At 42.5% G+C, this 24,485-nt stretch overlaps 1 protein-coding gene across 1 annotated transcript in view; it reads left to right on the forward strand.

Moving 5' to 3' along the window:
* The first annotated feature begins 6,074 nt into the window (after nucleotides 1-6,074).
* Nucleotides 6,075-24,485, forward strand: part of LOC112262220 (transcription factor E2F2-like) — a 20,386-nt gene continuing 1,975 nt past the window's right edge. Inside the window, exons 1-4 of the mRNA XM_042330177.1 lie at nucleotides 6,075-6,865; nucleotides 21,700-21,802; nucleotides 23,574-23,793; nucleotides 24,131-24,407. Coding sequence (XP_042186111.1) covers nucleotides 6,599-6,865; nucleotides 21,700-21,802; nucleotides 23,574-23,793; nucleotides 24,131-24,407 — 867 coding nt within the window. The 5' untranslated portion in view covers nucleotides 6,075-6,598. The remainder of the gene's footprint in view (nucleotides 6,866-21,699; nucleotides 21,803-23,573; nucleotides 23,794-24,130; nucleotides 24,408-24,485) is intronic.

Genomic DNA, 24,485 nt, shown 5'->3' on the forward strand with positions numbered 1-24,485 from the left:
AGCGGTAGAGATACTCTGAATGATTGGCTATGAAAAGCCAACTGACATTTACTCCTGAGGTGCTGACCTGTAGCACCCTCGAGAACCACTGTGATTATTATTATTTGACCCTGCTGATCATATACGAACATTTGAACATCTTGGCCATGTTCTGTTATAATCTCCACCCGGCACAGCCAGAAGAGGACTAGCCACCCCTCATAGCCTGGTTCCTCTCTAGGTTTCTCCCTAGATTCCAGCCTTTCTAGGGAGTTATTCCTAGACACCGTGCTTCTACACCTGTGTTGCTTGCTGTTTGGGGTTTTAGGCTGAGTTTCTGTACAGCACTTTGTGACATCAGCTGATGTAAGAAGGGCTTTATAAATACATTTGATTGATTTGTTCCCATCACTGAAGGCAATCATACAGGCTGCACTGAACATCCCTGTAAGGCAGCTGCTGCTGTGAGAGATCTTTCAGGGCATTAAGACGTCTACATATCTGGCTTAGGAACACAATGACACAAGATAGAATGCATTATGACAATTGACAAATATAAACTGACACGCTTGGGAAAGAGACAGGCTTGCACAGCTAGGCGATATACACTATATACACAAAAGTATGTGGACGCCCCTTCAAATGAGTGGATTCTGCTATTTCAGCCACACCCGTTGCTGACAGGTCTATATAATCGAGCACACAGCCATGAAATCTCCATAGACAAACATTGGCAGTAAGAATGGCCTTATTGAAGAGCTCAGTGACTTTCAACGTGGCACTGTCATAGGATACCACCTTTCCAACAAGTCAGTTTATATAATACTTGCCCTGGTAGATCTGCCCCGGTCAACTGTGAGTGTTGTTATTGTGAAGTGAACATCTAGGAGCAACAACATCTAGGAGCAACAACATCTAGGAGCAACAACATCTAGGAGCAACAACGGCTTAACTGGGAAGTGGTAAGCCACACAAGCTCACAGAACGGGACTGCCGAGTGCTGAAGCGCGTAAAAATCGTCTATCCTCAGTTGCATCACTCACTACCGAGTTCCAAACTTCCTCTGTAAGCAACGTCAACACAATAACTGTTTGTCGGGAGCTTCATGAAATGGGTTTCCCTGGCCGAGCAGCTGCACACAAGCCTAAGATCACAATACGCAATGCCAAGTGCCGGCTGGAGTGGTGTAAAGCTTGTTGCCATTGGACTCTGTAGCAGTGGAAACGCGTTCTCTGGAGTGATGAATCCTGCATCACTGGCAGTCCAATGGACAAATATGGGTTTGGCAGATGCCAGAAGGACGCCACCTGCCCCAATGCAAACTGCCAACTGTAAAGTTTGGTTGAGGAGGAATAATGCTCTGGGGCTGTTTTTCATGGTTTGGGCTAGGCCCCTTAGTTCTAGTGAAGCAAAATCTTAAACGCTACAGCATACAATGATATTCTACACGATTCTGTGGCAACAGTTTGGGGAAAGCCCTTTCCTATTTCAGCATGACAATGCCCCCTCGCACAAAGCGAGGTCCATACAGAAATGGTTTGTCGAGCTCGGTGTGGAAGAAGTTGACTGGCCTGCAAAGAGCCCTGACCTCAACCCCATTGAACACCTTTGGGATGAATTGGAAAGCTGATTACGAGCCAGGCCTAATCACTCAACATCAGTGCCCAACCTCCCCAACTAATGCTCTTGTGGCTGAATGGAAGCAAGTCCCTGCAGCAATGTTCCAACATCTAGTGGGAACGCTACCTTTTTGAAGAGTATCTTAAATAACTCTCACTCCGCCTCCGACACCCCCCCCCCCAAAAAAAACGAACAAACAGTTGTGTATATACACTTTTGTTTTTCCACCACTAGCACAGACTCTGCCGATAAATACTTTGTTAAGGGAAAGTGTACTTTATAAGACTTACACCGAAGTCGGTTCCTCTACTTTAAAAAAATAAAATAAATTTAACCTTTATTTTACTAGGCAAGTCAGTTAAGAACAAATTCTTATTTTCAATGACGGCCTAGGAACAGTGGGTTAACTGCCTGATCAGGGGCAGAACGACAGATTTGTACCTTTGTCAGCTCTGGGATTCGAACTTGCAACCTTTCGGTTACTAGTCCAACGCTCTAACCACTAGGCTACCCTGCCGCCCCAGGGCAGTGTTCAGTGGTCGACGTCACCTGTCTTCTAGCCATCGCCGATCCATCTTTCATTTTCCATTTGTTTTGTCTTGTTTTCCCACACAACTGGTTTACATTCCCTCATTACTTGTCATGTATTTAACCCTCTGTTCCCCCATGTCTGAGTGTGAAATTGTTTGTTGTAAAGTGTTTGTGCACTCTGACTGGTTCGCGACGGGTTATTTTGTACCCATATTTTGTTGTTCTGGGTGCCGGTGGTTTTGCATATTAAACTGCTCCGGTTATTACCCAGTTCTGCTCTCCTGCGCCTGACTTCCCTGCAGCCAGTCACACACCTCTTACACATTTTCAAAAGATGTGCAGAGACTCTGCTGACCTAGCTTCAGGGGGAAGCTGGTTCCACCATTGGGGTGCCAGGACAGAGAAGAGCTTTGACTGGGCAGAGCGGGAGCTGCCCTCCCGTAGGGGTGGGGGGGGCCAAGAGGCCAGAGGTGGCAGAACGGAGTGCTCGGGTTGGGATATAGGGTTTGAACATAGCCTGAAGGTAAGGAGGTGCAGTTCCCCTTGCTGCTCTGTAGGCAAGCACCAGGGTCTTGAAGAGGATGCAAGCTTCAACTGGAATTCAGTGGAGTGCGCGGAGGAACAGGGTGACATGGGAAAACTTGGGAAGGTTGAACAACATGGGGAGCCCAGCCAACAGCGTGTTGCAGTGGTCCAGACAGGAGATGACAAGTGTCTGGATTAGGACCCCTTCCTGTGTGATGTAGAGTCGTACTCTACGGATGTTGTAGAGCATGAACCTGCAGGAGCAGAGTCACTGCTTTGATGTTTGCAGAGAACAACAGGGGGTTGTCCAAGGTCACACCAACGTTCTTTGTGATGAATTTGAAAAACATATTTTATGCAAAAATGTACTATTTTTATTACATTTAGATTTCAGGGAGTATTTCATTGTACATTTACAGTGAATTACAAGCAACAGAGTGTGCTCCTGTAATGTCAGATTACAGTAGGCTAATTTAAATCCAGCTATATGCCCCATTGTATTAGTACAGGACTATTTTCTAGCTATGAAACATATTCATTATGATATTACAGCATTCAGGCACAAAGAATACAGTACTTTACCGTATGCATCACAGTCAGGATTAGCCTGGTATCGTTCCACTCCTTAACAGATATTTGCCATGCTAAACAGTGTTTAGAAATGACATAGTACAAGTAGTGCAATGTTAGCAAAAACAGGTTATGGACGTGAACAAGGCAAAAGTAACTATTTATCTTATTTCAAATAAATAGACAACAATCATTCTTACACCTCTTCCATACTCACTTTACAGAATTTACAATTACAATGCTAGTCTTTCATAATTTGGTCAGTTATACTAGGGTTGGGGGTGTCGGTGGTTGTTGCTGGTATGTCATGTCTACATTTTTTAATCTGTCTAGCGTTTCTCCAGCTTCTGTCTCTCGTTCTCCACTCGGGTTATCTCATAAGCCTCCTTGTACACCAGCCTGTCTCCTTTGTGCTCCTCATTGTAATAGATGCGCTCAGTCTTCTTCTGGTATCGGTCTTTAACCTTGTCGTTCACCCAGAGAATCAGCTCTTCTCCTTTTTGGCCTCTTCGTTTCCTTTCTCCTCTTGGAGGTCCGTACCTTATTCCTCGTTAACACACATTTGTAATCTGTTGACATACATTCGTAACCTGTTAACACACATTTGTGATCTGTTAAATGAGAAGAAACAGCCTATATACATTTGATTTAAAAAACTAAGCAGCAACCAAATGTGACTGAAAAATGTGTAACAGGTAACAGGTAATGTATGTTAACAGGTAACAAATGTGTCACAAACTAAGCAGCAACCAAAACTAAAAAACTAAACAAAGTTTAAAGGGTTACAAATGTGTCTTACAAAATACAAATCTCCCAGGGAACAAATACATGCATTATGTATAGTTTATACCATCTTAGAAAAAATGTCCTGGACTCTATGAAAATCTATGAATCTCTCATATCTTACTCTTGTTTATTCCTGTTTGTTTACAAGGACAGTTGTTGAATTTGCGTAAGACACACAGTTCTGTAGATAGTATCACTCTTTATTGTTGCAGTGCTTTGAGCTATTGCTGTGTAGATAAAATGCCTCATCTTGCCACAATATGGGGATATTTGCATGATATGTCAATAAATGCCATAGATTTCCATAACTTCAAGACCTCCAGTCTCTCTACATATGAGTGTTGTCAGACGTACATACTGCTAGAGAATGACATTAACATACTGTGGGTTAACTGCCTTGTTCAGGAGCAGAACGACAGATTTTTACCTTGTCAGATCTGGGATTCAATCTAGCAAGCGTGATAGGGCAAAAGCAAATAGGTGCAACCACAGAAACAGATTAAAACAGACCTTCACTGAGCAAACAACTATGTTTGCTGACTAAATCTCTCTCACACACACACACACACACACAACACACACACCAAAACATCTCTCCCTGGGTAACATTTCAATACAACACATACACCAAGACCTACAGATGTGTATAATATAATTGTTACATTTACATTATATTATAGTAATTTCGCAGACACTCTTATCCAGAACGACTTACAGTTAGTGTATTCATATTACAGTAAGACAGCTAGATGAGACAACCGCATCATAGTCGTAGTAAAGTACATTTTTCCTCAATAAAGATGTTATCAGCAGTCGGTGGCTGGTAGGAAAAGGACAAGTGTTGTTTTTGTCTTCTTATCTTGAATAATGGTGGTTCTGCTCCAGTTGATCATATAGCCGATGGCTTCTAGTCTCGCCACATGCATGGGAAAGCCACTGCAGGGTGTCTGCCAACTGCAGCAAGCTGAATGTTTATTTTCTAACCTTTATTTAACTAGGCAAGTCAGTTAAAAGAACAAATTCTTATTTACAATGACGGCCTACCAAAAGGAAAAAGGGCCTCCTTCGGGTATGGGGGCCTGAGATTAGAAATAAATTCAATAAAAATATAGGACAAAAGACACATCACGACAAGAGAGACGACACAACACTACATAAAGAGAGACCTAAGACGAATGTATACGTAATAAGCTAAACATACACATCACCACATCTCCAAGGCCAGAGCTCAGGGCTCATGTTGCTCACTGTATTGTTTTATTGTGGCCATCTTGACTGTACAGTAGATGGAAGGCACCAGACCTAATCCAAGTGCTGTATGGCAAAATACTATTGCTGTTGTCGTGACAATAGATACAGGTGTTGGTGAAACAGCACCACCAGATCTAGAACCAGCCTACCAATAGGACTTCATGTGAAATGTACAGGGGCATTTGTGTCATATTTGGAAGATTGTGCAGGTCAATGAGGGATGAAGGGGGGGGGGTAGGTTTTCTAGGAATGGTTCTGTCTCTCTTTGTGAGCTGCGCATGTCATCCGATTAAACTTATTTTGCACATCAGATTCGCATTCAACTTCACTTTGTGATTGTTGGACTGAGGATTTGAAATACCCTGTTTAAAAAGCTGGTTTGATTCTAATTAGTTTCTGACAATGAGATATTATGAGACTAGTGGGGGTCTAAGCACGATGGTTAACTAGGCCTAAAGGATTGTGCTCTACCCTATAGTGGAAATAAAATAATATCTAGATGTGTTTTTGTGCTCATGATATCATGCTGCTTATCAGTAAGTGTTATAAAAACATGTTATTGTTCAAATTTAAGTTTCGAAATTGGTAACTTTGCCTTCAAAATTACCACAAAGGGACACGCTGTTCCTTTAAGGCTGGGCACGCCCCGCGCCAACTGTTTTATGCTAGATGTACATAATATATACGGAATGTAACAATCGCAATGTGCTCTGGACCAATCAAAGACGAGCTCTAACCGCGGGAGATCCAAATTTCGCGGGACGTAATTTGGCGCTAAAAAAGCAGTTCTTTCGAGCTCCAAGTCCCTTTTATATAAAATTAAGCTTTTTAGCTGGACAGTGAACCCGATAGTAGCAATATCTCCCCTGCTGAAAATCTGAAGAATCCTTCTAAACTTAGTCTTTTCTGGAGGAATCAGCATCTCGAGACGTAAACATAAAAGTTTGCTCATACTATACTTGCAAATATCGGGACTACTTGTTTATTTATTTACTATCAAAATAATTAGGCAAAGTTTACGTTTCCTCTACTGGACAAAGGATAATATCGGTTGCAAAGATACAATATTCGTTTAATTGAAAATATTCAAGCAAAGGAGACCTCTGGTGCATATTTCACTTGTGAATTTTGAACATTATTAAGTAAATAACCTTTTTATGGACTTTTTGGGACTTTTATCAAGCTAGCTACAAATTGAGAAATAACGTTTCCAGTTCGTATCGGAAAGACCTCAACTCCTCTCATTCACTGTCCTGAATACAGATTACTGGAATCGTCGTGCTTTGCTGGCTAAACATATTTATTTTAAACAGTCGTTATTTTTTAATTTACGAAAATGATGCGGTTGCCCAAAGGCGTTTCTCCTGCGTCTAGTCGAGGTGCTGTAGGGGGACTGTCGTGTTCGCAGAATAAAGTTTTGTCCGGAGTGAAGACCGAGTTCTTCAGCACCGGGTTACCCAGTCCACCGATGAACTCGGTACCGGCTGGATACTTTACCCAAATATGTAACACGACAGCGGCCGAACAAAGGGCGAACTGCCTGTATGCAACCCCCCATGGACCCGAAGCTAAACCCATCAGATCATCCTCCGGCCGTCTCCCGGTAAGACTTCATAAACAAAGGATGATGCAACGACCACCAATCGACATAACAGTTCGCCATCCACTTGATAATTAACGTTACTAAAAATGTGTCATATTATATGGGCAAAATATTTCCATGTTCTAATGGCATGCATATATTTATAGGAGTTGTGCAGTGCTTGACATTTAAAACGTTTTGGACAAGGATCAGACAACGTCACCGAAGCAGTGTGCACTTCGTGTCATTGAAAGGATTTGTCATTTTTTTTTGCCCAGCTTGAGAAACGAGCTGGAGTCGGTGACATTTCTCCCGCAGCCCAGCTGTATTAAACACAGAGGGTTGGGGGTGTTGAGAGTGTTTGGGGCGGGGGCATCAGTGGGGGTTTGCCAGGGCTGAGGATATCACTGAATTCAACAATGCCTGTTGCTAATTTCACCCCTCTTTGGAGAGGGAGATGTCTCATTCTAAATGTCAATTTATTGTTAAATAAATTTAGAAAATGCTCCATCTGGACGGGGAACATATTTACTAATGCCCATCCAAGCAATACCAGTAATTTGCCCAAAATGCTATCTAGCTTAACACCTTGTTTACGTATAGCCCCCAGCTGTCAATAACCAAGCCATAACCTCACCTTGACTAACCAAACCATAACGTCACCTTGTCTGAATTGTTCCTGCCTACCTTACCTCACAGCTGGACAACCATTTACTTTTCTTGGGAGTTGACATCATTTTTTATGTTCAAGAGAGGAAGCCCTGAAGTCACACACACACTCACACAGTCTTGTACAGCTAACCTTGCTGGGACACACAATTCAGTCCCATTCAAAATCCTATTTTCCCTAACCCCTAAACCAAACCCGTACTCTTACCCTAACCCTGACCTTAACACAAAAACCTAACCCTAGTTCCTAACCCAAACCTAGAAATAGCATTTAACCTTGTGGGGAACAACAAAATGTCCCCATTTTGTCAAATCTTTGTTTGTTTACTATTCTTGTGTGGACTTCTGGGACTTCTGAAACACATCCACTTGCACACACGTAGTAGTACTGGCAATAGTAATTAGTAGTAATGGTGATTCTAGTAGTAGTAATTGTGATAGTAGTAGTAGTAGTAATGGTGGTAGTAGTAGTAATGGTGGTAGTAGTAGTAGTGATAGTAGTAGTGGTAGTAGTGATAGTAGTAGTAGTAGTAATGGTGATAGTAGTAGTAATGGTGGTAGTAGTAGTAGTAATGGTGATAGTAGTAGTAGTAATGGTGATAGTAGGAGTATTAGTAGTAGTAGTAGTAATGGTGATAGTAGTAGTAGTAGTAGTGATGGTGCAGGTAGTAGTAATGGTGGTAGTAGTAGTAATGGTGGTAGTAGTAGTGATGGTGATAGTAGTAGTAGTAATGGTAGTAGTAGTAGTAGTAGTGATGGTGATAGTAGTAGTAGTAGTAGTAATGGTAGTAGTAGTAGTAGTGATGGTGATAGTAGTAGTAGTAATGGTGGTAGTAGTAGTAGTAGTAATGGTGGTAGTAGTAGTAGTTGTAGTGATGGCGATAGTAGTAGTGATGGTGATAGTAGTAGTAGTAGTAGTAGTGATGGTGGTAGTAGTAGTAGTAGTGATGGTGGTGGTAGTAGTAATGGTGATGGTAGTAGTAATGGTGATTGTAGTAATGGTGATTGTAGTAGTAGTGATGGTGATAGTAGTAGTAGTAATGGTGATAGTAGTAGTAGTGATGGTGGTAGTAGTAATGGTGATTGTAGTAGTAGTGATGGTGGTAGTAGTAGTAGTAATGGTGATAGTAGTAGTAGTAGTAATGGTGATAGTAGTAGTAGTAGTAGTGATAGTAGGAGTAGTAGTAGTAGTACTAATGGTGATAGTAGTAGTGATGGTGATAGTAGTATTAGTGATGGTGATAGTAGTAGTAGTAATGGTGGTGGTAGTAGTAGTAGTGATGGTGATAGTAGTAGTAATGGTGATAGTAGTAGTGATGGTGATAGTACTAATGGTGGTAGTAGTTGTAGTGATGGTGATAGTAGTAGTAGTAGTGATGGTGATAGTAGTAGTAGTAGTAATGGTAGTAGTAGTAGTAGTAATGGTGATAGTAGTAGCAGTAGTGATGGTGATAGTAGTAGTAGTAGTAATGGTAGTAGTAGTGATGGTGATAGTAGTAGTAGTAGTGATGGTGGTGGTAGTAGTAATGGTGATTGTAGTAGTAGTAGTAATGGTGGTAGTAGTAATGGTGATTGTAGTAGTAGTAGTAATGGTGGTAGTAGTAATGGTGATTGTAGTAGTAGTAATGGTGATTGTAGTAGTGGTAGTAGTAATGGTGATAATAGTAGTAGTAGTGATGGTGATAGTAGTAGTAGTAGTAATGGTGATAGTAGTAGTAGTAGTAGTGATGGTGGTAGTAGTAATGGTGAGTGTAGTAGTAGTGATGGTGGTAGTAGTAATGGTGATTGTAGTAGTGGTAGTAGTAGTAGTAGTAGTAGTAGTAGTATTGATGGTGGTGGTAGTAGTAATGGTGATAGTAGTAGTAGTAATAGTCATAGTAGTAGTAGTAATGGTGGAAGTAGTAATGGTGATAGTAGTAGTAGTAGTCGTAGTAGTAGTAATGGTGGTAGTAGTAGTAGTAATGGGTAGTAGCAGTAGTAGTAGTAATGGTGATGGTAGTAGTAGTAGTAATGGTGGTAGTAGTAGTAGTAATCGTGGTAGTAGTAGTATTAATGGTGATGGTAGTAGTAGTGATGGTGGTAGTAGTAATGGTGATTGTAGTAGTAGTGATGGTGGTAGTAGTAGTAGTGATGGTGATAGTAGTAGTAGTAATGGTGATAGTAGTAGTAGTAGTAATGGTGATAGTAGTAGTAGTAGTAGTAGCTGTAGTAGTAGTGATAGTAGGAGTATTAGTAGTAGTAGTAGTAGTAGTAGTAGTAGTAGTAGTACTAATGGTGATAGTAGTAGTACTAATGGTGATAGTAGTAGTGGTAATGGTGATAGTAGTAGTAGTAGTAGTAGTAGTGATGGTGATAGTAGTAGTAGTGATGGTGATAGTAGTAGTAGTAATGGTGGTGGTAGTAGTAGTGATGGTGATAGTAGTAGTAATGGTGATAGTAGTAGTAGTGATGGTGATAGTAGTAGTAGTAATGGTAGTAGTAGTAGTACTAATGGTGATAGTAGTAATGGTGGTAGTAGTTGTAGTGATGGTGATAGTAGTAATGGTGAGTGTAGTAGTAGTGATGGTGGTAGTAGTAATGGTGATTGTAGTAGTGGTAGTAGTAGTAGTAGTATTGATGGTGGTGGTAGTAGTAATGGTGATAGTAGTAGTAGTAATAGTCATAGTAGTAGTAGTAATGGTGGTAGTAGTAATGGTGATAGTAGTAGTAGTAGTCGTAGTAGTAGTAATGGTGGTAGTAGTAGTAGTAATGGGTAGTAGTAGTAGTAGTAGTAATGGTGGTAGTAGTAGTAGTAATGGTGATGGTAGTAGTAGTAGTAATGGTGGTAGTAGTAATGGTGGTAGTAGTAGTAGTAATGGTGATGGTAGTAGTAGTAGTAATGGTGATGGTAGTAGTAATGGTGATGGTAGTAGTAGTAGTAGTGATGGTGGTAGTAGTAATGGTGATTGTAGTAGTAGTGATGGTGGTAGTAGTAGTAGTAATGGTGATAGTAGTAGTAGTAGTAATGGTGATAGTAGTAGTAGTAGTAGTAGTAGTAGTAGTAGTAGTAGTAGTAGTAGTAGTAGTAGTAGTAGTAGTAGTAGTATGGTGGTAGTAAGTGATAGTAGTAGTAGTAGTCGTAGTAGTAATGGTGGTAGTAGTAGTAGAGTAGTAGTAATGGTGATAGTAGTAGTAGTAATGGTGATAGTAGTAGTAGTAATGGTGATAGTATTAGTAGTAGTGATGGTGATAGTAGTAGTAGTAGTGATGGTGATAGTAGTACTAATGGTGATAGTAGTAGTAGTAATGGTGATAGTAGTAGTAGTAGTGATGGTGATAGTAGTAGTAGTAGTGATGGTGGTAGTAGTAGTAGTGATGGTGATAGTAGTAGTAATGGTGATAGTAGTAGTAGTGATGGGTAGTAGCAGTAGTAGTAGTAATGGTGATAGTAGTAGTAGTAATGGTGATGGTAGTAGTAGTAGTAATGGTGGTAGTAGTAGTAGTAATGGTGGTAGTAGTAGTAGTAATGGTGATGGTAGTAGTAGTAGTAGTAATGGTGATAGTAGTAGTAGTAATGCTGATGGTAGTAGTAGTAGTAGTAGTAATGGTGGTAGTAGTAGTAGTAGTCATGGTTAGTAGCAGTAGTAGTAGTAGTCTTGAGAGAGATAATGACATGTTGCTGATTAACACACACAGCATTCAAGGTGTGTATGTGTCCAGGCAAATAGGCCTTTGGCAGGCAAATAAGTTCCTTATATTGTCTGGAAAGCACAGTGTTCAGAGAGGTTGTATTTGCCCTGGAAACTGCAGAGTCATAGGCCTATGAGCTAAAACCTTTGAAAATATATATTTTTGGTTGAAAATACGTATTTTCAATGTCTGGTGCTCACAGAGTGTCAGATGAAGTGTCGGAGCAGAACATCCTCCTGCCCTGCTACTCGTAAACACTTTGGGCAGCGCTGCTGTGAACGAGACATTTCCTTCTCCCTGTCCTCTCAACAACACACCAAATATATTCTCCTTGGCTGGGAGTAGGATTACATGGTATATAGGGTGCCATTTGGGATACAAACCATTGGCACTTGCCTCTGCCAAGTTTGAAGTATGCAGCATGACTATGTGTGACGTGTCTGTGTGTGACCCATATTTGAGGTTTAATTCTACTCCCACCCAATTCTACTCCTACTCCCAGCCAAGGAGAATATATTTGGCATATTGTTGAGAGGACAGGGAGAAGGAAATGTCTCGTTCACAGCAGCGCTGCCCAAAGTGTTTACGAGTAGCAGGGCAGGAGGATGTGGTATAGAAGGACAGGGGTTATAGAGGGACATGGTATAGGGTGCCATTTGGGATGCAACCCATTTGCACTTGCATCTGCCAAGTTTGAAGTGCACTACTTTTAGGACGCAGGTGTGGTCACGTGGCGTACTATTATAGATAACCTGAGACGATATGTCCCCAATGTGTAATATTTATAGTGGTTGCTAGGATGTTTGAGTGATTTGTGAGGAGCGAGCTGCGACGTTGTCACTGCGTTTCCTGTGAAGGAGATACTACTACTAACTTGGAAATGTTTGACAGAAGTTTTACTCCTCAGTTGAAAAAAAAAACCAGGACAGAAAGGTCAAGGGTTTCAGTTTGACACAGATTGAAATTCACAATAGGTGGGGATGTAACACATCATGATGGAGGTTTGAGTAGACATATGCGTTTATATACACATTGAGTAACCATGTGAGATGGATTGAGGCTTAGGCTAGTCATTGTATCCCCTTTAGGGGTTCTAGAAGATAATATTTTCACCCTTTATGTCTCTGAAATGTGTTATGATAATGAATTAAACTGTGTGTTATATGTAATGTGTGATGGTGTTCTCCACAATGCAGGCCTAGGTACGTAGGTTTCCGTGACATGCTAGCTACCCCCTGACCCCCCCACGTCACTACCTCATGTCGTCATTGCCTACGCCCTCACCATCTCTGGGACCCCGCCATGGTGAGCCCCTATTCCGACTAGGGCTCAGAGTGTCCCGGGGGGGTGTGAGAGTGCGCACTTTGTACCTTGTTTACACTACAGTCAAACAAAGGCTCTCTCTTCCCCCTTTCTCTTTTCGGCCTTCCCTAGGCCCCACCCCGAATCCACGAGCTCGCATGCTCACCCTCAATAGGGTTTGTTTAGCATTTAAAAGTCCACCCCGACCCGACCCCCCTGTCCCTCCTCATCGGCACCGTCACAATGACATCAGCAATGCATTTCAACCTTTTCATTGTTGTTGTGCCTCCGACTCCCAGTCCCATGGCTGTAGTGTTGTGTAGATAGGAATATGCTAGGTTTTGAATGGATCTTTTTGTTATGTTTTTGTCAGACATATTGAGACTTGTCCCTACCTGGGAAGACTGGCTCTACGTAATTGAACTGGGTCATATTCATTAGGGAAACACGTAGCAAAAGCTTCACAATGGAAACCAAAAATATTGTTTTGCAGTAGTGGTGATGTTGACAGTAGTAGTAGTAGTAGTGATGGTGGTAGTAGTAGTAGTAGTAGTAGTAGTAGTAGTGATGGTGGTAGTAGTGATGGTGATAGTAGTAGTAGTAATGGTGATAGTAGTAGTAGTGATGGTGATAGTAGTAGTAGTAGTAGTAGTGGTGATAGTAGTAGTAGTAATAATGGTGATAGTAGTGATGGTGGTAGTACTAATGGTGATAGTGAGTAGTAGTAGTGATGGTGATAGTAGTAGATAGTTGTAGTAGTAGTAGTAGTAGTGATGGTGGTAGTAGTAGTAGTAGTAGTAGTAGTAATAGTGATGCTGATAGTAGTAGTAGTGATGGTGATAGTAGTAGTAGTAGTGATGGTGATAGTAGTAGTAGTGATGGGGATAGTAGTAGTAGTAGTGGTAGTAGTAGTAGTAGTGGTGATGGTGATAGTAGTAGTAGTGATGGGGATAGTAGTAGTGATGGTGATAGTAGTAGTTGTAGTAGTAGTGGTGATAGTAGTAGTAGTAATGATGGTGATAGTAGTAGTAGTAGTAGTGATGGTGGTAGTAGTAGTAGTGATGGTGATAGTAGTAGTAGTGATGGTGGTAGTAGTAGTAGCAGTATGGTGATAGTAGTAGTGATGGTTGTAGTAGAAGTAGTGATGGTGATAGTAGTAGTAGATAGTAGTAGTTGTAGTAGTGATGGTGGTATTAGTAGTAGTAGTGATGGTGGTAGTAGTAGATAGTTGTAGTAGTAGTACTAATGGTGATAGTAGTAGTAGTACTAATGGTGATAGTAGTAGTGATGGTGATAGTAGTAGATAGTTGTAGTAGTAGTAGTAGTAGTGATGGTGGTAGTAGTAGTAGTAGTAGTAGTAGTAATAGTGATGCTGATAGTAGTAGTAGTGATGGTGATAGTAGTAGTAGTAGTGATGGTGATAGTAGTAGTAGTGATGGGGATAGTAGTAGTGATGGTGATAGTAGTAGTAGTAGTAGTAGTGGTGATAGTAGTAGTAGTAATGATGGTGATAGTAGTAGTAGTAGTAGTGATGGTGGTAGTAGTAGTAGCAGTGATGGTGATAGTAGTAGTGATGGTTGTAGTAGAAGTAGTGATGGTGATAGTAGTAGTAGATAGTAGTAGTTGTAGTAGTGATGGTGGTAGTAGTAGTAGTAGTGATGGTGATAGTAGTAGATAGTACTAATGGTGATAGTAGCAGTAGTAGTAGTGATGGTGGTAGTAGTAGTAGTAGTGATGGGGATAGTAGTAGATAGTACTAATGGTGATAGTAGTAGTAGCAGTGATGGGGATAGTAGTAGATAGTTGTAGTAGTAGTAGTGATGATAGTAGTAGTAGTAGTAGTAGTAGTAGTAGTGATGAGGATAGTAGTAGATAGTTGTAGTAGTAGTAGTGATGATGATAGTAGTAGTAGTAGTAGTATTAGTGATGGTGATAGTAGTAGTAGTAGTATTGATAGTAGTCAGTTTCCTTCTGTTTGTTGACTAATGAATACAACCCTGGTGTTTGAAGAGAGCGACTGTAGCTAGCCTAGCTAGCAAGACTGTTGAAAGCCTTTGCTTCATGTGACCCATATTTTGTGAAATGTCTCTGAAAAACTTCCAGTCATATCTGGTAAAATGGCGGGAGTTGAAGGGGAGGGTTGGGTCATGGGTGGGTGGAAGGAGAGCTGAACTCGTGCATATTTAGGGTGTAGCCTAGTCGCTGTAGGGCAATAATGAATGTGGGTTGAAACACTATAACTTACTGTGTCATGTAGATAAAGAAGGGATTGTGAAGGAGGGACTCTGTGTATTTAAATTCCCCGGCAATGGCTGGCTAATGTGTTGACAATTGCGTAGTTTGCTGTTAACTCACTGTGTTTGAGCTCAACATTCTTTTAGCTACTGTTAGTGTGTGTGTCTCATTCTGTTCTGTAGCTCTCTGTGCTTGACTGTGTGTTGTTAGTATTTGGTGGTTGAGTGATTGTTGCTTCTTCTTCCCCCCATGGTATGTTAGCTGTCACATAAGGCCTTGTATTTTCACTCGTCAAACTGCTTGCAAAGCACTGACTCTCCATCCAAAACCTCACTACAAACACAAACTCACAGGCCTCAGCTGTGACTTCGCAAAGTTGCTGGGCAAAACTGAGGTAAAATGTTAAAGGAGGAGGGCCACAGAGCCGTCAACAACACACGGCTGCCATTTTAACCACCACACGTCATGTAATCACGTTTGTAGTTTCTGTATTTGACAACTACATTTAGACTAGATGTGAAAGTTGTCACATTTTAATCCGTGAGGTCCAATGCAGCCATTATTATCTTAATATGAATATTAAGTACCTTACGGTCATTGTTTTCAATAACAAATGGTCAAAAATGTACAAAAATGGCTTCTTAGCAAAGAGCCATTTCTCAAACAAGAATTTTGATAGGACTGTCTGGGAGTGGTCTGAGTGGAAAGGGGAAAACTGAAAACTAGCTGTTATTGGCAGAGATGTTTGGAACTCTCTTTCTTATTGGTCTATTAACTAATTTACCCAAAAAGCAGGCTGAAATTTTAGGTGTTTTTTTCCAACAGCTCTTACACTAAAAGGGCATTATCATAATTTTCACAATTTGACAGTATTATTCCAACCTCATGGTGTAACGGTTTTCTTTAGGTGAAGTAGAGGCGGACCAAAATGCAGCGTGGTTGTTATTCATTGTACTTTAATAAAGAAACTGTACACGAATAAACTAACAAAACAACAAATGTGCCAAAACCTAAAACAGTCCTATCTGGTGCAAAACACAGAGACAGGAACAATCACCCACAAACGCACAGTGAAACCCAGGCTACCTAAATATGGTTCCCAATCAGTGACAATGACTAACACCTGCCTCTGATTGAGAACCATATCAGGCCAGACACAGAAACAGACAAACAAGACATCCAACATAGAATGCCCACTCAGATCACACCCTGACCAACCAAAACATAGAAACATACAAAGCAAACTATGGTCAGGGTGTGACACATGGTGTGAAAATATGTATAAAACATAGGAAATCTAGTTTTTGAGTGCACTGGGCCTTTAACAGTGTGATAGTTGCCATCTTTCCTCAATTCCCCCTCTGGGCAGAGCCTCTTTATCTATTTCCTTCCTCTAGATCGGTCAAAATGAGAAGTCATACCTTAATGCAGGTTGAACAATTTGGAAAGGAGCAAACCAGTCCACAAAACAGACATTAGCCTATATAATTACAAATGTATTGTTAGTATAAGTAGCACTGGTAGACTACAAATGTATTGTTACTATAAGTAGCACTGGTAGACTACAAATGTATTGTTAGCATAAGTAGCACTGGTAGACTACAAATGTATTGTTAGCATAAGTAGCACTGGTAGACTACAAATGTATTGTTACCATAAGTAGCACTGGTAGACTACAAATGTATTGTTACCATAAGTAGCGCTGGTAGACTACAAATGTATTGTTACCATAAGTAGCGCTGGTAGACTACAAATGTATTGTTACCATAAGTAGCACTGGTAGACTACAAATGTATTGTTACCATAAGTAGCACTGGTAGACTACAAATGTTTGCTTCACTACCAAGTTGCTGTAACTAAAACACAGTTATTGGTTGTCATGGTGAAGGTGACAAGGACAGTAAATAGACTATGTAGTAGGTCGGAGTTAGTGCTCCCAACGTGAACTTGTGTGTGTGTGCACGTGTGCTATAAGGATTAGGCAGGTTCTCTTGTGGCCTCCCTGCCGCCTGCTGTGTGCGGCTGCCACAGATGTCACTAACAGACGGATGGGACATGTGGTGGAGGACAGAGCGACAATGACACCTTTCTTCCCCCGCGCCATGTTTCTGTCCAAATTCACGAGCTGCTCACATTCTCCAGCCTCCTCTCGGGGCCCAAATTCACAAAGCATCTCGGAGTAGGAGTGCTGATCTAGGATCAGTACAGTATGGTTTACTTAGGGCCAGGAGTTTTTCCAGACCCTGTGTAATGTCAGGAAACCTCTGGACCTACAGCCTCCTATGTATGGCCTGCAGTATGGGAACACCGTAGCTGCTTTTCCAGAATCTCCCTTGTCAGTTTGTAGCCATGGTTACAACATGGTGAGAAAAGAGAACCAGTGCAACAAAGACCATAGTTGAAAGTTAAAACTACAAATGAGTACTTAAAAAAACTACAAATTAGTACTTAAGAAAACTACAAATGAGTACATAAAAAAACTACAAATGAGTAGTGAAGTAAACTACAAATGAGTAGCTACACCTCTGTGTATCTAGTTGTACTGTAATGACATCACTGGGTAGCGCCAGGTCATGATACGTGTCACATAGCCTAGTTCATCACATATAGTGATTTGTGGCTTGAAGACATGTGTGTGTGTGTGAGACAGAGAGAGATCACAGCTGGGGGGGGTAAAACCCCTACCCTTTTTGTCTCCCTCCAGTACCTGTGGTGCCTCCATGGCAGGCGTCCCCCACTGCAACTGAACTCATTTTAGTATGTGTTGGGGAGGTTGGAGCAAACTATTGCTGCATTATGGGGGTGTTGTGTGTTGGGGAGGTTGGCGCAAACCATTGCTGCATTATCGGGGTGTTGTGTGTTGGGGAGGTTGGAGCAAACCATTGCTGCATTATGGGGGTGTTGTGTGTTGGGGGTGATGCAGCACATCATTGATGCAATATGGTGTTGTGTTTAACCAGGCAAGTCAGTTAAGAATAAATTCTTATTTTCAATGACGGCCTAGGAACAGTGGGTTAACCTGCTGTTCAGGGAACGAAGAACGACAGATTAGTACCTTGTCAGCTCGGGGGTTCGAACTTGCAACCTTCCGTCCTTCTAGTCCAATGCTCTAACCATTAGGCTACCCTGCCGCCCCAATCTGTGAGAGGGGTAGAAGACGAAGTGGGGAGAGATTGAGAAAATGGGAGAGGGATAAAGAGGGTTTGGGGGAGGTGTGTATGTGCCTCCAAGCAGCAGTTACTAATTACATACAGCATGACCATCTGGATGAAATCCTATGCCTCGTTAGCTAGTTCAGTCAGGAGTGTGTAGAGTATTCTTTTCTTCTTTTTTTTTTAAGAGGTGGTGTGTGTTGGTCGAGGGGCTTCATGCAGTTTGGGGACAATGGTGCACTGTACAGGTCTGGTTGTGATTAATAAACGTGTTGTCAAATTGGATATGTGTGTGTCCATAACCGAGTGTGTCCATAACCGTGTGTGTGTCCATAACCGAGTGTGTCCATAACCGAGTGTGTGTCCATAACCGTGTGTGTGTGTCCATAACAGTGTGTGTGTCCATAGCAGTGTGTGTGTGTCCATAGCAGTGTGTGTGTCCATAGCAGTGTGTGTGTCCATAGCAGTGTGTGTGTGTCCATAGCAGTGTGTGTGTCCATAGCAGTGTGTGTGTGTCCATAGCAGTGTGTATGTGTCCATAGCAGTGTGTGTATGTCCATAGCAGTGTGTGTGTGTCCATAGCAGTGTGTGTGTGTCCATAGCAGTGTGTGTGTCCATAGCAGTGTGTGTGTCCATAGCAGTGTGTGTGTCCATAGCAGTGTGTGTGTGTCCATAGCAGTGTGTGTGTCCATAGCAGTGTGTGTGTGTCCATAGCAGTGTGTGTGTGTCCATAACAGTGTGTGTGTGTCCATAGCAGTGTGTGTGTGTCCATAGCAGTGTGTGTGTGTCCATAGCAGTGTGTGTGTGTGTCCATAGCAGTGTGTGTGTGTCCATAGCAGTGTGTGTGTGTGTCCATAACAGTGTGTGTGTGTCCATAGCAGTGTGTGTGTGTCCATAGCAGTGTGTGTGTGTCCATAGCAGTGTGTGTGTGTCCATAGCAGTGTGTGTGTGTCCATAGCAGTGTGTGTGTGTCCATAGCAGTGTGTGTGTGTCCATAGCAGTGTGTGTGTCCATAGCAGTGTGTGTGTCCATAGCAGTGTGTGTGTGTCCATAGCAGTGTGTGTGTGTCCAGCAGTGTGTGTGTCCATAGCAGTGTGTGTGTCCATAGCAGTGTGTGTGTGTCCATAGCAGTGTGTGTGTGTCCATAGCAGTGTGTGTGTGTCCATAGCAGTGTGTGTGTGTCCATAGCAGTGTGTGTATGTCCATAGCAGTGTGTGTGTGTCCATAGCAGTGTGTGTGTGTCCATAGCAGTGTGTGTGTCCATAGCAGTGTGTGTGTCCATAGCAGTGTGTGTGTGTCCATAGCAGTGTTTGTGTGTCCATAGCAGTGTGTGTGTGTCCATAGCAGTGTGTGTGTGTCCATAGCAGTGTGTGTGTGTGTCCATAGCAGTGTGTGTGTGTCCATAGCAGTGTGTGTGTGTCCATAACAGTGTGTGTGTGTCCATAGCAGTGTGTGTGTCCATAGCAGTGTGTGTGTGTGTCCATACCCATGACTGGAACGAATTGCAAAAATCACTGAAGTTGGAGACTTATATTTCCCTCACTAACTTTAAACATCAGCTATCTGAGCAGCTAACCGATCGCTGCTGCTGTACACAGCCCATCTGTAAATAGCCCATCCAATCTACCTACTTCATCCCCATATTGTTTTTATTTACTTTTCTGCTCTTTTGCACACCAGTATTTCTACTTGCACATCATCATCTGCTATTTATCATAACAGTGTTAATTTGCTAAATTGTAATTACTCTGCTACTATGGCCTATTTATTGCCTTACCTCCTCACACCGTTTTCACACACTGTTTTTTTCCTATTGTGTTATTGACTGTACATTTGTTTATTCCATGTGTAACTCTGTTGTTTTTTGTGTCGCACTGCTTTGCTTTATCTTGGCCAGGTTGCAGTTGTAAATGAGAACTTGTTCTCAACTGGCCTACCTGGTTAAATAAAGGTGAAATAAAAAAAATAACCGTGTGTGTGGTAGCAGTGGACCTCCTAGTAGGTGTGTGTGTGTGTGTGTGTGTGTGTGTGTGTGTGTGTGTGTGTGTGTGTCTGTGTGTGTGTATTGGTCAGGCTGCCTGTGTGTTTACTGGAGAAAGAAGAGGGCTAAAGAAGGGAGTGATGCGGTCATGGGTGAAAGGAGGAGGAAGTGGGGGGATGTGGTTGGTGAGTTGAGTGAGTCCAGGGATTTCCTGGTGTTTGGCGGGCAGTGCTTCCCACACACACACACACACACACTACCTCCCTGAAGGCGTCAGCATGCGTTAGTTCTGCTGGCTCCTAGACCAAGTGTGCTACATACTGTCTTAAAAGACCTAAAGACCTTCGCTCAAAAAATGAGGGGGGAAAAAGCAGCAATAGTACTTTTTGTCCATTTTGAGACACCGTAGCCAGTATACACTTCCTTAAAAAAGCTACTTCAAGAAATCTGTCATTAACTTTGACATTTTTGCAGAGGAGATCTTAGTGAGGTAATTTTGCATCTGACTAGGATGTTTGGTGCAGTATTTCTCAAGTGAAGAAATGTGCATGAGGACGAGTCGTCTGTCGTTGAATGACAACAGGCATTTACATCATTGAAAAATCCCTACTGTTGACCAATCTCCGACGAGGGGGCGTAGACCTCGGCTGCCGACTTTGGTTTCCCTCTAGAAAATGTTTTGTTTACCCGAACAGGCAAACCACAAAACGAAAAGTTGAAATATATTCACAACCTGTTCCGAACTGTTTTGGATGGGAAGCATGTGGACGCATTTAGAAGTCTGACAATGTGAGGGTCTTTAGAAGTCTGACAATGTGAGGGCATTTAGAAGTCTGACAATGTGAGGGTTTTTAGAAGTCTGACAATGTGAGGGTCTTTAGAAGTCTGACAATGTGAGGGCATTTAGAAGTCTGACAATGTGAGGGCATTTAGAAGTCTGACAATGTGAGGGCATTTAGAAGTCTGACAATGTGAGGGCATTTAGAAGTCTGATAATGTGAGGGCATTTAGAAGTCTGACAATGTGAGGGCATTTAGAAGTCTGACAATGTGAGGGTCTTTAGAAGTCTGACAATGTGAGGGCATTTAGAAGTCTGACAATGTGAGGGCATTTAGAAGTCTGACAATGTGAGGGCATTTAGAAGTCTTGACAATGTGAGGGCATTTAGAAGTCTGATAATGTGAGGGCATTTAGAAGTCTGACAATGTGAGGGCATTTAGAAGTCTGACAATGTGAGGGTCTTTAGAAGTCTGACAATGTGAGGGTCTTTAGAAGTCTGATAATGTGAGGGTCTTTAGAAGTCTGACAATGTGAGGGTCTTTAGAAGTCTGATAATGTGAGGGTCTTTAGAAGTCTGACAATGTGAGGGCATTTAGAAGTCTGACAATGTGAGGGTCTTTAGAAGTCTGATAATGTGAGGGTCTTTAGAAGTCTGACAATGTGAGGGCATTTAGAAGTCTGACAATGTGAGGGTCTTTAGAAGTCTGATAATGTGAGGGTCTTTAGAAGTCTGACAATGTGAGGGTCTTTAGAAGTCTGATAATGTGAGGGTCTTTAGAAGTCTGACAATGTGAGGGCATTTAGAAGTCTGACAATGTGAGGGTCTTTAGAAGTCTTTGACAATGTGAGGGTCTTTGTCCCTGCTCTTGTTCACTTTTCTTTGAAAGGAAATGATTGGTTTAAGAAAACTCTCTAGCCTATGCCTGCGTCATACAAGGATTTGAAATGTGTGGGAAGTAGTGAACGAGTGTACACGGCAGGAGAAATGAGATATTATTGGGACACATACTCTGTCTCAAGCTGTCTTTAACCCCTTTGTCTCTCTTCTTTATCTCCCCCCCCCATAGGCCAAGAGAAAGCTGGACCTGGAGGACCCGCTCTACCTCCCTGACTTCAGGACCCCTAAAGGGAAGGGGAGCACAGCCGCAGCCAGTCATCCAAGTCCCAAAAGTAAGTATCTGCATCAATGAGAAAAAGCAATGTCCCCTACTTTAACATTTCTTCATAAGCCCTGCCCTCTACTTTAATGTTTCTTCATAAGCCCTGCCTCCTACTTTAACGTTTCTTCATAAGCCCTGCCTTCTACTTTAATGTTTCTTCATAAGCCCTGCCTTCTACTTTAATGTTTCTTCATAAGCCCTGCGTCCTACTTTAACGTTTCTTCATAAGCCCTGCCTCCTACTTTAACGTTTCTTCATAAGCCCTGCCTCCTACTTTAACGTTTCTTCATAAGCCCTGCCTCCTACTTTAACGTTTCTTCATAAGCCCTGCCTCCTACTTTAATGTTTCTTCATAAGCCCTGCCTCCTACTTTAATGTTTCTTCATAAGCCCTGCCTCCTACTTTAACGTTTCTTCATTCTCAAATAAGGGATGGTTTGCATAAAGCGACACAACATCAATCCATCTGCCCATCAATCCATCAATCCATCCATCAATCCACCCATCCATCCATCAATCCCACCCATCCATCCATCAATCCATCCATCTGCCCATCAATCCATCCATCCATCCGCCCATCAATCCATCCACCCATCTGCCCATCAATCCATCCATTAATCCACCCATCCATCAATCCATCCATCTGCCCATCAATCCATCCATCCATCCGCCCATCAATCCATCCACCCATCCATCCATCCATCCATCCATCCACCCATCCATCCATCAATCCATCCATCTGCCCATCAATCCATCCACCCATCCATCCGCCCATCAATCCATCCACCCATCCATCTGCCCATCAATCCATCCACCCATCCATCTGCCCATCCATCCATCCGCCCATCAATCCATCGATCCATCCATCCATCAATCCACCCATCCAGACATCAATCCCACCCATCCATCCATCCATCTGCCCATCAATCCATCCATTAATCCACCCATCCATCCATCAATCCATCCATCTGCCCATCAATCCACCCACCCATCCATCTGCCCATCAATCCATCCACCCACCCATCCACCCATCCATCCATCCACCCATCCATCCATCCATCAATCCATCCATCTGCCCATCAATCCACCCACCCATCCATCCATCCACCCATCCATCCATCTGCCCATCAATCCACCCACCCATCCATCCGCCCATCCATCCATCAATCCATCCATCTGCCCATCAATCCACCCACCCATCCATCCATCCATCCACCCATCCATCCATCTGCCCATCAATCCACCCACCCATCCATCCGCCTATCAATCCATCCATCAAAACTATGAAATATGAAATAATACATATGGAATCATGTAGTAACCAAAACAGTTACCATCTAGGCAAAGGGTGGCTACTTTGAAAAATCTCAAATATAAAATATATTTTGATTTGTTTAACACCTTTTTGGTTACTACATGATTCCATAACTGTTATTTCATAGTTTTGATATATTCACTATTATTCTACAATGTAGAAAATATAAAAAATAAAGATCATTTGAATGAGTAGATGTGTCTAAACTTTTGACTGGTACTGTAATACACATGTACGATCATATCTGTATATGGGGATGTTGACTGGGAAAGGTTGATGGATGGATGGGCAGATGGATAGATGGATGTAGAAAATAGTAAAAAATAAATAACAACATTTGATTGAGTAGGTGTGTCCAAACTTTTGACCTATACTGTACCTAGATAAAAAAAATATATAGGCATATCATAATTGCCCTGCTCCTGCATTCCCTAACACGTCTCACTTCTATGACCTATGACCCTCAGCGCCCAAGTCTCCTGGTGAGCGGACGCGCTACGACACCTCGCTTGGTTTGCTGACCAAGAAGTTTGTTGGCCTGCTGAGCGAGTCACCTGACGGCGTGCTTGACCTCAACTGGGCCACCGAGGTCCTCGAGGTGCAGAAGAGACGCATCTATGACATCACCAACGTGCTGGAGGGCGTGCAGCTGATCCGCAAGAAGTCCAAGAACAACATCCAATGGTTGTGAGTAGCACACTAAGGAGAAGTGGACAAGTACACTTAGCAAAGTATCCTTAGAACAAGTAGCTTCTCATCGCTGGGTCTAATTCCAAAATCACGCCCCTACTCCTGGGCGTTTTTTGGGGGGGTTAACAATATGGTAATAGGTTCAAACCATACCTGACCATAATCTGTACTGTGACGTACAGATCCTATTCAGCGTGTTTGAGTCAATCAGTAGTTTGAGCAAAGCACAGAATCAGTAACATATCCGACTGCAATGTAGGCCATCTCAAACACGTACATTATCTAGCAACTCCAGGTGGCTGATCATGTAAAATATGTGTCCGTTGCCTGCCAGGGTGGGCGGTGTGTTCGAGGGCTCGGCCAGCAGCGGGGAGAAGTCACGTGCCCTGCGGCGGGAGCTGGGTGAGCTGGAGAGGGCTGAGAAGGCCTTGGATGACCTGATCACGTCCAGTAGTGCCCAGATCAAGGAGCTGACTGAACACAGAGACAACCAGCGGCTAGGCTACGTTACCTACCAGGACATCAGGTCGATAGCCCGTCTGCAGGACCAGACGGTCATCGCTGTCAAGGCCCCGTCAGAAACCAAGCTGGAGGTCCCAGAGTCCTCAGGGGTGAGTGGTCAACGGTCATAGATACACGGAGCTGGCTGTTAACGTGCCGTTAACACCGGAGCAGATCGGCTAGCCTAT

This window comes from Oncorhynchus tshawytscha, linkage group LG11 (assembly GCF_018296145.1).
Source record: "Oncorhynchus tshawytscha isolate Ot180627B linkage group LG11, Otsh_v2.0, whole genome shotgun sequence".
Taxonomy (NCBI): Eukaryota; Metazoa; Chordata; class Actinopteri; order Salmoniformes; family Salmonidae; genus Oncorhynchus; species Oncorhynchus tshawytscha.